Source organism: Nycticebus coucang, chromosome 17, assembly GCF_027406575.1.
Source record: "Nycticebus coucang isolate mNycCou1 chromosome 17, mNycCou1.pri, whole genome shotgun sequence".
Lineage (NCBI taxonomy): Eukaryota > Metazoa > Chordata > Mammalia > Primates > Lorisidae > Nycticebus > Nycticebus coucang.
In genome coordinates, this window is record NC_069796.1 from 4,275,441 (window position 1) to 4,290,653 (window position 15,213).

Below are 15,213 nucleotides of genomic sequence, written 5' to 3' on the forward strand. Positions count from 1 at the left end.
CAATATTTACGGTAATTTGGGCAAGATTAAACCTCATTACTTATTTAGAATTCATAATTCAAGGTAACATGGGTTACCTTGAAATTATTTGCGTTAGCTTTTAAAAATAATTTGATAAGAATATTAATGTAAACAAAACATAAGGGCTTCAAAGAGGCTTCAATCAAAAGATTGCAGGAGAATTCTTGAATAATTTTAAAATCACTACATATATATATTTATTTATTTATTTTTATTTTTTATTTTTTGGCCAGGGCTGGGTTTGAACCTGCTACCTTCAGCATATGGGGCCAGCGCCCTACTCCATTGAGCCATAAGCGCTGCCCTACACTTTCTATTCACTAAGTCACTAAAGTCACTACTAATTCATGAAACTTAATAAATTTCTGTGGCTGAATCCAAACCAGTACACGCTTTTGACAGAAATAAAAAGGCATTTATTTTTAAATATCTTAGGCTTGATATTTTCCACTGACTCCATTTTTATATAACTTAAACTTCTGATTGTGCTGTTTATTTGTCCATTGTTGTAAGTGTGTAAACTGCAGTCTGGCTAATGATGAAGGAATAAGAAATTATGCATAGAGGAGACAATCCAAGATGGTGGCCGAGTAACAGCCTCCCTGCAACAGGGCACGGTGAGTCTGGGGAGATAAGACTCCAGGCATCTCTGGCTGGTGGGATCTGCCTATAATCATCTCTTTGAGGATACAGGGAATCAGCAAGGGACTTCTGGACCCCAAGTGGAGGACAAAAACAGTAGAAAACTGGCAAGTGGTTGCTTGTGTCCGATCAACCTAATCCCGCCAGCAGCCATAAGAACAAGCAGCAGTGAGACTGCAAACCGGAAAGGCCTTACCTGTGAACTGTTTTGGTGTTTTTGGACTTGGCATTCAGTTGAACTGCCCTTGGGGAGAGCTTATGCAGGAGTGTGGAGAACTTTGGGCATTGTCTCGGGCCCCAGACTGAACCACTGAGCCGGATGGAGCTAATCGTGTTCAGCTATGGGCCGCAGGGAGCCATTGTGAGAGAACTGCCCTGGCAAGCTCCACCCTCAGGGTCGCAGAGCAAGGATCGGACAGGAGCTAGTAACTTAGTGACTGAGCAGCCTAAAGTCGGGGACTGAGCTGCCTTACAGCCTTAATCCTCAGGGGCAGAGTGAGACTGGTTTTGGCACACTGGAGCCTCGGGCTGTTGCCCTGGGTAGAGTGCTGTGGCATCACAACTCATAGCAACCTCAAACTCCTGGGCTTGGTGCCACCAAGACCTCCATAAGAGCGGCACCACCATCCCCAACCCGCAACCCATGCCCACCGGGCCTCTGTATGCCCTGACCAGGAATGGTGGAAGCTGTGCAACCCCGCCTCCTCCCTCCTGTACTCTCCCTGACTCCACACCGGCCTGCTCGTCTGGCCAGGGACTCTGGTAGCCACGTGCCCTCCGGAGGCCTCCCTGCCTCTGCACAGAGCCCTTCTCCTGGCCAGGGATGGCTGGAGCCTTGGGCTCTCTGTGCCAAAGTCACTGGGTGCCAGGCACTCCCAGAATTGTGCACACCACCTCCCTCCCTGTTGTTGGATCCGGGTGTGTCACACTCCGGAGCTGCTTCCACAACCGGAACTCCCCTGGCTGGGGCAGCCCCAGAGGAACTACATAGGGTCACTCCCCACAAAGACCCAGCAACAGTAGAGTAATCCCGTTGGGGTCTAATCTTGGAGAGACACCTCCCCAACTTTGTGGATGGCCAGAGGAAACAGTGAAAAACAATCATCAGGCAAAATCAACAGAAAAACTCTGGCAATATGAATAATCAGAGTAGATCAACTCCCCCAAGGATCAATGGGGCAGACACAGCACAAGATTCCATGCACAAACAAATAGCTGAGATGTCAGAAATCGAATTAAGAATCTGGATAGCAAATAAGATCAAATTAGAATTCCAAGCAGTAACCCAAAGATATCTCAAGAATTCAATGAATTCAAAGAGCAAATGACCAAAGATTTTGACACACTGAAACAAGAAGTTGCAGCCCTCAAAGATCTGAGAAATACAGTAGAATCCCTCAGTAACAGAATGGAGCAAGCAGAAGAAAGGATTTCTAACATTGAAGACAAAGCTTTCGAACGCTCCCAAACTCTCAAAGTGGAAGAGAAATGGAGGGCAAAAACAGATCACTCTCTCAGAGAGCTCTGGGATAATTCAAAGAAAACCAATATTCATCTTATAGGGATCCCCGAAAGTGACGAAGTGGCTTCACAAAGCACAGAGTCTCTTCTCCATGAGATTATGAAGGAGAACTTTCCAGACATGCCAAGAGATTCTGAAATTCAGATAGCAGACTGTTTCGGAACTCTAGCACGATTCAACCCAAATAAGACATCCCCCAGACACATCATAATCAATTTCACTAAAGTTAATATGAAGGAGAAAATTCTGAAAGCAGCCAGATGAAAGAAAACCATCACCAACAAGGGGAAGAATATTAGAATAACTGCAGATGTCTCTGCTGAAATCTTTCAACCTAGAAGAGGATGGATATCGACTTTTAATCTCCTAAAACAAAATAACTTTCAACCCAGGATCCTGTACCCAGCTAAACTGAGCTTCATTTACGATGGAGAAATTAAATACTTCAATGACATTCACATGTTGAAGAAATTTGCCATAACTAAACCAGCTCTCCAGGATATTCTCAAACCTATCCTCCATAAAGACCAGCGTAATCCTCCACCACAAAAGTAAACTCATCCAGAAAATTTTGATCAAATTCCAACTTCCACAGTCACAAAAGGATTAAAAATGTCCACCGGACTCTTGAAAGGCTTATCAATATTTTCAATTAATGTGAATGGTTTAAACCAATCTATGGAAGAGGCATCACATCTGATGAAAAAGTCCAGAATCTGATTCATTCTGGTTAAATTCTTGCTGTGTTATTTTAAAGATTTGAAAATTGATCAATGTATGGTTTCCCCTGCAGAGAAGACACCAGTCCATATGATCCTATGTGCATCCTAATTATGATTTCACCACAGGATTACTACAACTTTAAGATGTCAAGTGACTTCACATTTAATTAAAAGAGAAGGTCAATAGGCCGGGCTTGGTTGGGCCTGCAATCTCAGCACTCTGGGAGGCTCAGGCGGGTGGATTTCCTGAGCTCAGGAGTTCCAGACCAGCCTGAGCCAGAGGGAGACCTCGTCTCTAAAAATAGCTGGGTGTTGTGGCTGGTGCCTGTAGTCCCAGCTACTCAAAAGGCTGAGGCAAGAGGATCACCTGAGCCCAAGAATTTGAAATTGCTGTGAGCTATGAAGCCACAGCACTCTACTGAGTGTTACAAAGCCAGACTCTGTCTCCAAAAAAAAAGGTCAATTGCTCAATTGCTAGCAATTAAGGGACTATCTTAAAACAAACGTAGATAACAGATTTCCTTTTCAGTTTACTTTCCAAATAAAGGATTTCAGGATAATTATTCAACATTATTGCAATCTGACACTAGAATAAATCAGTTAAAGTTTTAATTCTGAGAGAGTAAAAGCAGATTAAAAACTACCTAATATTTAAATTCTGAGTGATCATGAGGAAGGTAAGAAGGCTGGATCCTTCATGGTGTAAGGAATCTTCGATAGTAAGTATAAGTTGCTATGGAAATCTTGGGAAAACTATTTAAGGATCTAATGGCAGAAAGATTGTAAATAGGTTATTTTGCAAAGTTTGATGTAGAATTATTTACACAAAAGGTATGGTCAAAACATTTTGCTTATGAAGTTGGTCTAAAACACAGAATAATGGCAATTGTTATGGTAGAAAATACTTTGATATCCTTAAAGTCTCCTTTCTTCACATCAAGTAACCATGTTTGGTGTAATTATGTATTTCAAAAAGGTCAATTTAAACATTTATTTAAGTAAAATTAAGGTAAAATTAATGAAGAAAAATTCTACTCACTTAACCAGATGAGAAAATCATTCTGGTGATTGGTCAATCTAATGCTGCAGTTAAAACCAAGCAGAATGTAGGAATTCAAAACGATTCTGCTGCTGTGAAAGGGACCGGCTCTCCTCTCATTCAGAGTGAGTTTCAATTATGCGTAGAAGCCTAGCTGCTCAACTGCATTTCCCTTGTTTTCCAAATGCACAATTTATTTGAAATAACCACGTTAGGATATGGATGGTGCCTATTCAAATGTGCACATGATGTTTTTCTTAGCATAAACAAAAAAGGCCTAAACACATTGATTACTTAGAATTTTTTTTGGCTATATCCATTCTCTCTGTTGTAACAGAGTTAAGTTACAGATGTTAAATATTTTGTGACTGGGAAGAGATAGGTTGTTCAATTGCCTTCATATATAACATTCAAATAATTTCCCATTTGCTATTATCCTTTGCCCAGCAAACTAATTTAGGATAGCAAGGATTAAAATAGAAAATACTTCATTCAAAAAGGAAAAAAAAAATAAAACATACAATCTCCTCACCTGGGTGAAGCCTTCATGAACTGCACAGCTCCAAAGGGGACATGGATAAAATGCAGTGTGTATTTTGAAAGGCAGGAAAATGAAGTAAAGGTTTGAGTACCTTATTTTTTCTACTCTGGGTTTATCTGGGTTCTCTAAATCCAAAATCTGATTAGCATATTTAATCTTATGCAGAGTCAGGAATGATCTACTATGCAGTCTATTATTATCTGTCTTAACCACTCCTGACAGTCTGTTGTGTTCAAATATCCCCCAGTAAGCGGCAATGCTCCGCTGTATGCTTCTGTGGCTGAGGGACTCTCGGGATATATATGAAACACAGGTGTGATGCTCGCCTGGTGCACCTGACGTGCCAGAAACCAACACAAAAATGGAAACCTGTGGTCTGGCTTGGCTATTCACATGGGTTAGGGTGGTTAGTAGGTAATGCAGAGGGCAGGAACAGTATGCCACATGGGACGTGGAGGTTATGAACTTTGGTAAGATTTAAATTTCAGTCCTATTTCAATATCCTATGTTGACCTTGGGGAAGTTATTTGACTTCTCTTAGATTCAATGAACTCATTTTAAAACTGGGATAAGTATTACAGGTCTTATTTAGAATTTTTTAAATCTCATGAAATATATGAACGAAAATAATGTTTTGGACAAAGTTTAGAATAGTTGAATAAATGCAACATTTCTACTTATACTCTTAGCATATGATATTGGTCATAATTATTTATATGGTACTTAATGAATGCTATTAATTCATTACTGACAGTTAAGGAAGACGGTCTATGGCTCTTCACAAGAACATCAAGTACTCTATGAACAGGGGTAAAGAAATGCGATGGGAGGTGAAACTGGAGAGGTAAAGGACTAGGCTAAAGAAATTGGACTTTTCCTTCGTCCAAAGTGGCAGGTGGGGGTTGGGGTTGGGGTCATGACGAGTTTAAGAAAGGTAAAGAGGAGAGAGGATTGTTCCTCAGTAAGCTTCGCTGAAGGATTGGGAGTAAAACTAGAAGTGGGGAGACCAACCTAGGAAGCTGATGTAGAGAGCAGGTAAGTGGTTTGAAGTAGGGGGAACACTGAAAGGAGGGGGAGGACGAGGAGAAGGAAGGGGCGACATTGGACGCAAGCGGTATTAAGGGGGACAGGGTTCCAAGACTTTGTCACCGTAGGATGGAGTGGGGTAAAGGATAAAGTAGACAAATTAAGGACAACGCCCAAACCTCCATGTTGGGCAAGGCGATGGCCCCACGGAGATAGAGGCAGGAACGTGCTCAGGAAGAAAGCTGTTTTGATTTAACCACGTCGTCTGGGGAGGCTCTGGGATCTAAGTAGGTAAGTGTGATAGACAGTCGGAGATAGAAGTTTGGGAACCAAATCATTAGTGCAGAAATGTGTCCAGTAACAAGAGCTAAAGGCCCAACATGAAAAATGACCCAAATTTTAGAACCCAAATAATGCTGACAATGCAGCATTTTTCAGAAAATTCTTTCAAATACCTCTGTTAAGGCTCGGCACCAGTAGCTCAGTGGTTAGAGTGCCGGCCACATAAACTGGGGCTGGAGGGTTCGAACCCAGCCCAGGCCTGGTAAATAATGACAACAACAACAAGAAAAAAAATAGCTGGGCACTGTGGTGGGCGCCTATAGTCCCAGCTACTTGGGAGGCTGAGGCCAGACAATCACTTAAGCCCAGGAGTTTGAGGCTGCTGTGAGCTGTGACACCCTCACTCTACCAAGGGTGACACAGTGAGACTCTGTCTCAAAAAAAAAAAAAAAAAAGATACGTCTGGTGACAGGATGAAAGGATCTGGAGTCAAATATTTGGTTCAAGCATCAGTTTACCTGTTTATTAACAATGTCACTTTGAAAAGTTACCCCCTTAGCCAAATGTAAAATAGGATAATGACATATCAATATGCATTTCATATTTGTTTAATAAAATGATAATTGCCAAAATTCTCTATATGAAGTCCTGTGTATTTGTAAGCATTATGAGAATAAGCTGACTAGAGAATTACGCTTCCTTAGAATCTAACCCGTTTCCCCCAAAATAAGACATCCTCCGAAAATAAGACCTACTTACAGGAAAGCTAAGACGTCCCCTGAAAATAAGACCTAGCGCATCTTTGGGAGCACACCTTAAAATAAGACACTGTCTTATTTTCGGGGAAACAGGGTAGTTGTAAATAGGAATTCAGAAGTTATTCTCTGAAATATATTGGACAGAATAAAAAAATATTTTATTATTTGAAGTCCAGAAGTCTGAAGAATTGAATTGATAGTACTGATGCTAGATACAGTGATCAAGGAAAGTGTACAGACTTACTGTGTAAAACAAACCAATTTATGTAAACAATTTATCATCATAACAATAAAAATGTGCTTATTATTCATGAGGATGTATGACGTGGTAGGGAACTAAAGGCAAAGACTGGTATGATAAAAGGTAGTCATTTGTACAAAATGAATTAAGGGCATTTTTCCGAAATAATAATGATAGATATTTCTACAGCCAGGAAAGCTTTGTGGTCCACACAGATACGTATCTTTCTCCTGTCATCCCAGAACACATGGAGTCCCCACTGGCTTCCCCCCACGGATACACTCCCCGAGAAGCCCGGTTACAATGCGGACAGAGGGAATGACGGGGCTCAGGACCAACAAAGTGCCTGAAGTTGACTGTGCACACATTGTGGGGGAACTTTTCTTTGCAGTTCCAAATTATGTTCCATAACACCAAGTAAACCTAGGAAAAAAGCCCAGTAGCTCTTAGCTGCAAAGCTGTTGGCTAAATGTCATTTTAGTTTTCACCCCTTTTGATGGAGAGGACTTCAGCTCACTGCCACCTGTGGGCAGGGATAAATATTTATCAGGTGCTCCACTGAGGCGTTCTAGAACATCACATGGCCCAGCGGACTACAATTTCAGGCTGGTGTGCAATGGACAGGATAAAAGGTAAAGAAAAATAAACCTCAGCCTGGATCCCTTGCCCACTTGCTCTGTTCTGAAACAGGTAAGAGTTTTGTTTTCAATTTCTACTCCTGGTGGAACTTCTACATTACTAAAAATGAAACAACTTCCCAAGTGCAGCGGTTTGAAGAATGCTCTTAATCCTTCACAGACGAGAAAAGAAGCTGGCTCGGAATAGGTCTGATGACCCCAGCAATGGACACTCAGGACATACTTTTCATTCTTTATGCCGCAGTTTGTCTGTCTCTTATCAGACTTCTCATTAGAAAGAAAAATACAGTATTTTCATTAGCAGAAAGGCTTTTTTTCCTAACTTGAAATATGTTGTAAGATTTCTCAGCAACTCCACTATTTTGGAAAGCATCTTTACAATGGGAGCTGTGAAAAGGAGAAATACTTACTGTTTGGTGTATGACTTTGTCTGTTTAGCAATAAAGGAAAAATAAAATATTCTTGAAGGAATAAAGTGTTCCTTCCACCAATGAGAACAATTGTATGTGGATATTGTTCAGTAAAAGCAGGATGAGGAATTTGCTGGTTACCCGATTGTGTCCAAATGTTCACATGATACTAGAACAATTTCTCCCAAAGAAGGAAAAGAATTCAGGCTGCTTATTATCCATTTCCCCTATATAATCTTTATTACCTGAATGACCTTCTTTTTAGCCATTTCTATTATATGTTGGGCAAATAAACTTAATTTGAAAATCTACTGGCTATGACACAAGCTGTTTGATTTCCACCATGAGTGTCCTGAGAAGAATGTGAACAAAGGGCAGTGTAGGAAAAAATACATCACTTTCAGTATTTAGGTTATTTTCTTAAGTAACTCCTCTAATTCCTCATCAGTGACACTTTGACTATGCAGGCACTTGGCAATATGATTATTCCTGCGTCCTCAAACACAGCTTCTCGTCTGCTCCAGGGTGTCAGGGCTCCTGTGCACCTGGCCCCATATGGGGCACCCACCTCATCTGCACAAAACGTCAACTCCCTGGCCCCCCGTTCCCACCTGCAGGCACACGATTCACCTCAAAACCTTGATTTTTTCCCCTTGAAGACAGAAATTGTCAATTTTGCACATGGAATTTACTTCATCCTACACATTTTTTTTTTTTTTCTGGTAGAGAAAACTGCTCCTTTTAAGCTCAGAAAACAAATTTCTTTTCTTTTCTTTTTTTTTTTTCAGAAAACAAATTTCATTCAACACCCACCAACACCCACCCTATTTTGGGCAAGCACACACACGTCCATATTAAGACGTAATAACTGGTACTTGTCTCTAATAAGATTTGCATTGTGGACATTTCATTCTAAATAATTAATGGATTTGTTTTATAGAACTCAATATTTTGCTGTTTTCACATTAACAAGACAGTTTCAGGGCCAGGTACCTACTGTCATCTGCTACATGCGATTCAATCCAGTTTGTTTGGCTTTTTAACACACTTACACTTTCTCTCTGCACCCCTTGGTCTCCCCTCTGTCCTCACCTGAATCCTCCTAACTGCATCTTTAAAAGACTTACTCATCTTTCCAACTAAATGAAATATGTAGATTTCTAATTCTTCATGAACAGTAAACAAGTGAACATTTCAAAATGCAAAGATAAGTAATATTAGACAAGTAAAACCACACACACAATACTAGATATAACTTTATACCTGAACATAAAAAGTGGACCCTCTACATGTGTGTATAAGTGTGTAAGTCTGTGTGTGTGTGTGTATACCATGCATTTGACCTTAAACTATAATAATTAAGATTTAAATAATAAACTTAAAGTTTTTCAAATATGGAAACTTTTAAAAAGACTTTTGTACTTTAAGAAGATACATCATCAATTCTAAACAGGAGATAATGACTGAAATCTGGCTTTTTCCATTTTTCAGAAGAAATTCATTAAAACATTAAAAAAAAACACAACCCACAAAACAAAACAGATATGAATTTTAACATATTACTTTAATTTACAGTAGAATACATTCACGGCACAGCCCTCCTGTGTTTTGAACAGGCTACTCCTTCTATTACAGGTAGTCATTCACCGCTTGGAGGCTAGAAATTTAAGAATAATTATTAAAACAACAATTTACTTAGATGCTGAATTTCCCCAAGTAAGGGATTAAATATCTGAAATTAAATTTATATTTGCTGACACTTCATATTTTACTTTTCCTATCTTAGTATTAGGAAAACTTGGAATGTTACTTTGTACTCTTACAATCTATAAATACTAAAAGTACACCGGAGGTAAATGGAACCTCATGTTGTCACATCACATAATAACCAACGCACAACATTTTCCGTATACTTATGTAATTCAAATTTTATTATGTATCTAAGTGTCCTGTGTAAGTCTTAAAGTCCTGATATCAAAAAGCCTTCATTAATTACTAAGAAAATCATTGTTCATTAGTAAAATTAAGTTTTAACTGAGAAAGTTATCTGATTTAAGCTAAATATATTTTAAGTATCTAAAATTTAATTAACAATATTTGGCAAGATAAATTTATTCTATGACCCTTTCCTCTAACTTATTCTACATATATTTTTAGTAATAGCCTCTATTTCTTTTTTTTTTTTTGTAGAGACAGAGTCTCACTTTATTGCCCTCGGTAGAGTGCCGTGGCCTCACACGGCTCACAGCAACCTCCAAGTCCTGGGCTTAGGCGATTCTCCTGCCTCAGTCTCCCGAGTAGCTGGGACTACAGGCGCCCGCCACAACGCCCGGCTATTTTTTTTTTTTTTTTTTTTTTTTGTTGCAGTTTGCCCGGGCTGGGTTTGAACCCGCCACCCTCAGCATATGGGGCCGGCGCCCTGCTCACTGAGCCACAGGCGCCGCCCAATAGCCTCTATTTCTTAGACAAGGAGCGTCCTGGCCAGTACAGACTGCTGTAATTCGTGAGTTGTATAACTTTCACCTGTCACTCTCAGGATTCCCTCTTTATTATGTGTAAAGACAGTTAATTCCCTATGTTATCTTTAAAGTCTCTTCCAGTTTTAGCACAGAATAGCAAAGAGTCAAATTACACAATGTTTTTGCATTTTTCTTTTATAAACTACCCTTTAAAGCAATTTTAAAATAGCCTTGTAAAATATGAGTTTCTATATTGGAAAATTGTGAACAACTAAAATTTACTTTTTCTATAATCTTACTGATTCAGTTGTAAAATGTACTTGTTTTATGAGGGCTTCTTAGAATATGGAGAAATAAGGCTAGATCCAGGACATACGGTCTACTAAATATCGTTGGTGGTGATGATTCACTCTTTTGCTGACAAAGATACGCCTCTCATCACAAAGTAAAACAAAGTGTTTTTAATTAAATATGTAAATCTACATGGGATTATATCTGATCATTGGGAATAATTATTTTCAAATATATTTAATTTCAGTGAAAAAACAGAAATCTTGATTTGTCTTAACAAAAGCTTTGGGTATAAGTATAATACACGTAAGTAGACATATTACTTAATTTGAGGTTTAAAAAGGAGGTCCTAGACTCTACGTGTGCTCTCACTTAAGCTATCCTTCCATGAGGGTGTGGCATGGAGATCACTCCTTGTAGAGTTAATTGTTAAGACAGAAAACACCGATCAAATTAGACTAGTAGCAACATTGTAACCCCACCACTTCTAGAACAAGAGAACCAGGAAGAAAAGTAAGTGGCACTGAACTGGGAGGTAAGCGAAATTCAGATAGTAAGAACTTAAAGGACCTTTATGGTAATGAAAGGACAAAGAATCAACGCAAGCTCAAAATTCGTCAAAATTAATTTGTTTCACTTCTCAAATAAGGAACATTAACAATCAGTTTAATGCTTGTAAGAGGCACTGGAATTTAAGCTGATTCATGTTTCTAGAACATAATTCTTTACAAAATAATGTTTCTTATCAGGAAAGTGGTTTTTAGAAATAAAATTTTGAAGTGCAAACCACATCTGTTCAGAGAAGCTTGACACAGATTTTAATCTAAGGCAATATTATAATTTATAAAAACATAAATTCTGTAATTAAGATGGAAAGTTCACTTTGAAAATATCCTGAAAGTCCAACATGGCATTTTATGTGCAACATTCTGAAGAGCACTGGATACTCCTGATCCCACGTGAGGAGCGATCAGGAGGTGGTATCAGAAACCAAATAATAAGCAAACACAGCCTAGATTCTTTGACTTAGAGATTGGGGTTGATCCTGATCCAGTGTTTGATTAACTGATGTGCGATAGCTCGGCTCGGTGGCACAAAGAATGCCTGCTGCTTCCCTTTGCTCAGAACATCCACCACCTAAAACACACCAGCAAAAACATTAGGTTCCAAAGCCATGCGTCCTGTGCTTCACAGCTCGGCTAAATGTGGTGACTGCTACAGTGAATAACAACAGCGGAAGGTGACAATATGCAGATTCAAAATGCAAAATTCAGGACGGCATTTTAATTGCTTCACTTAGTGATACAGTTTTTTAAGATCTTCCAGAAATGCATATTCTCTCATGAAACTGAGGCTATGAAAAGCAAAATATATGCTGTACATCTAATTTCAAAGTAAAGCCAACTTTTGGGACAAGTTCTCTTTTATAAAATCCTAAAACAATAATCTAGTTTCTACCTTTTGGGGTTTAGCATAAAATAAAATAAAATTTTTGTAGGCAAAGTCAGAAAGGATTTGAGGTCTTTGCTACTGTAGTATATCCATCTGCTTTCCATACAAAAAGCTTTAGGTCACCCAGAACACTGATTAATGATTTATCTTTCCCTTATTATTTAGGGATGGCATTTAAAGTTTCTTGTAAAAAAAATTAAAAAAATTCAGGCAGCGCCTATGGCTCAGTCAGTAAGGCGCCGGCCCCATATACCGAGGGTGGCGGGTTCAAGCCCTGCCCCGGCCAAACTGCAACAAAAAAATAGCCGGATATTCTGGGGGGAGCCTGTAGTCCCAGCTACTTGGGAGGCTGAGGCAAGAGAATCGCCTAAGCCCAGGAGTTGGAGGTTGCTGTGAGCTGTGATGCTACGGCCCTCTGCTGAGGGCAATAAAGTGAGACTCTGTCTCTAAAAAAAAAAAAAAAATTAAAAAATTTCTATTATCTTTATCATACATTTAATAAAGTACATTTTATTTATAAAATACATTTATAAATAAATGTACACTTTATAAAGTACATTTTAAAATGAATAAAAACTTTTCAAAAATTTTAAGCATTTTTACTGATTACAGAACTATTTGTCTTAATGTCATAAATTAAAATATAAACTGTTTAAAAGTAATATATTCCTGTCTCCATTCTTAAACTACTGTTTACACACATTAGTCCAACACTTTATACACATCAATAAGTATTATCACTGACCTGAAGGAGTGGTATCTGAAATTCAAAATGGCACAGAATCACCATTACCAGAAGAGGGAGTTTTTATAGGACACATTACTGAAAACACAGTCTTCCTGCACGGAATCCCCAGTTATATTGTAATCCATGTATAATGAGAAGGCCAGAGCCATTCATTCAACCTGCTGACAACATGCGTCTCTGCTGTGTGGCCAAACCAATACAATCAGGAACAATCAATAAAGGAAGGAAATTAAATTGAACTCTACCTGTTCTCTGGTGAACCAGCGGGCGTCCTCTATTTCGTTTTTGTCAACTTTAATTTCTGTAGACACTGCCATGGCCAAGCAGCCAATCATTAAGGAGGAAGGCATGGGCCAGGGCTGACAGGAGACGTACTGAACGTGGCCGACCCTGACGCCACTCTCCTCCTCTACTTCTCTCCGAACAGCATCTTCGATTGTCTCCCCTGATCAAATGAGGCAAAAGAACAAGCTGCTGCTGAACACGCCCTGGGCATTCTGCAGTCTGAAAGGTTCAGGATGAACACGCCCTGGGCATTCTGCAGTCTGACCCGTACAAACACAGAAATCACTTTGGACAGAAACCCAAGTCAAAGGATCAGAAAGCAGAAGCCTAAAATGAGACTGTAACTAAAGAAAACATTATTTTTTAAGTGTATGATTTCATACAGAATATCAAAAGGGCAACAGAAAACATTATTTTTTAAGTATATGATTTCATACAGAATATCAAAAGGGCAACAGAAAAATTTCTGATTCTTAAAGGTCCAAATTTGTCACTTACATTTTAACTACAATAATCATAACATCTTTAACTATCCAGTACTTCCTGTTGGCTAAATACTATGCACATATTTTATATATTATCTCATTTATATACTATCACTAAACAGTTATAAATTATCATTAAATAATTTTTATAAACAGCTAGCTCTTTCTCATTAAAATCTTAAAACTATTATGAGAGTTGCAGGTAACTCTTTTTAGGTTGCTAAAAGACAAAAAGCCAGGTAGGATGAAAACTCAATATTTTCTCTAAGTAACTGTTTTCCTCAAGATGACTGTTGCTCAGCTACAATAAAATTAAATAATATCTATAAATGTACTTTATATTTCTAATTTGTTGGAATTGAGATCTAGAATAAGGGAAACAGTTTTTAAAATTTATCTGGAAGTTTAGAAGCCTTCTGCTATATATAGAAGTAGTTAGCAAAATATATTTTAAAATATAGCTTTCTACTTCCAACAGATTGATAAATTTCCTATGTGAAAATTAAGAACTTATATCCATCAAAAGAAACTATATAGTACAAAGATAGTCAAAGATGAGCATAAGATGTTTGCAAGACCATGACTAACAAGTCATTAATATGTAATACATATTTAAAATCTCTTAAAATCAGTTAACAAAAACATAAATAAAACAAAAGTAGGTAGATGATATGAACATCTAAAATTCAGAAAGGAAAACTGAATTCTTAGTAACTATCTGAAAAAAAGATGTTCTGTCAGCAGGGACCACAGTGACAGACGACTTCATTCACCTTCAGGATGACAAATTAAAGTCTGAAAATTCTAATTTGATGAAGCTGTGGAATTTGTACTCCTGAAGAAAGTTTAAATTGGCAGAAACACTGCAAAAAACAACTTGGGAATATTTAGAAAAGGTTAAGACGCTCATATCGTACCAGCTGTCAGTTCTGCTCTATGCAAAGATCCTATGTAAGTCTTGCAAATGTGCACAAGTAATGGTTTAAAAATAGTAACTGCAGTATTGTTTATAACAGTAAGCACCTTAAGATAAACTAAATGTCCATCAGCATGAAGGATAAATAAATAGTGGAATATTCGTAAATATAACACTAAAAAATGACCAAGAACTATGAGAGACAGCACAGTGATCAGGAGCAAAGACTCAGAAGCCAAACCACCCACGTCTCACTCTCCCCTCTAACCTACTAGCTGTCCCCTATCAGGCAAGTCATTCAGTCCCTGTGCCCTGGTGTGCCTATCAGTAAAATCACCGTGAGAGCACTTACTCTATAAGGCTGCATGAGAATCACATGGCTGAATATACACAAAGCCTCCAGAGCAGGGCCTGACACTACTTAGTGGTCTGATAATTATGTTCGTGAATTCATCCCAGAGACAGTGCTACACACACCTCACTGCTGAATGTCACTATGGTCACCTTCAAAGAATTCCCCTTGGGAAGCTATGCACCAACGCCAGCACCTAGTCCACACTTCAAAGCAATTTTGGAACTCTCTTCCTGGAATAGCCATCAGAGCTGACATCCATCGTACAGGTCTGACAAGCTGGCAAACTCTTCGTAGGAAAAGTGCTGCATACCCCACTGCTAAATATCACTATGGTCACCAGATGACCAAGGGGAGACTTCCAAGGTGACTACAGTGATATT

The 15,213-nt window shown here is 38.7% G+C and overlaps 1 protein-coding gene across 4 annotated transcripts in view; it reads right to left on the reverse strand.

Moving 5' to 3' along the window:
- The window catches only part of NUDT12 (nudix hydrolase 12), a 52,485-nt gene that overhangs the window by 20,100 nt on the left and 17,172 nt on the right, over positions 1-15,213 (reverse strand). Inside the window, exons 6-7 of one of the 4 annotated variants that reach the window (XM_053567089.1) lie at positions 13,038-13,237; positions 6,471-9,499 (exon numbers count right to left, since the gene is read on the reverse strand). In XM_053567089.1, coding sequence (XP_053423064.1) covers positions 9,482-9,499; positions 13,038-13,237 — 218 coding nt within the window. In that variant the 3' untranslated portion in view covers positions 6,471-9,481. Of the gene's footprint in view, positions 1-6,470; positions 11,730-13,037; positions 13,238-15,213 lie in introns of those variants that run through there. The other 3 variants (XM_053567088.1, XM_053567087.1, XM_053567090.1) reach the window with 3 other exon arrangements.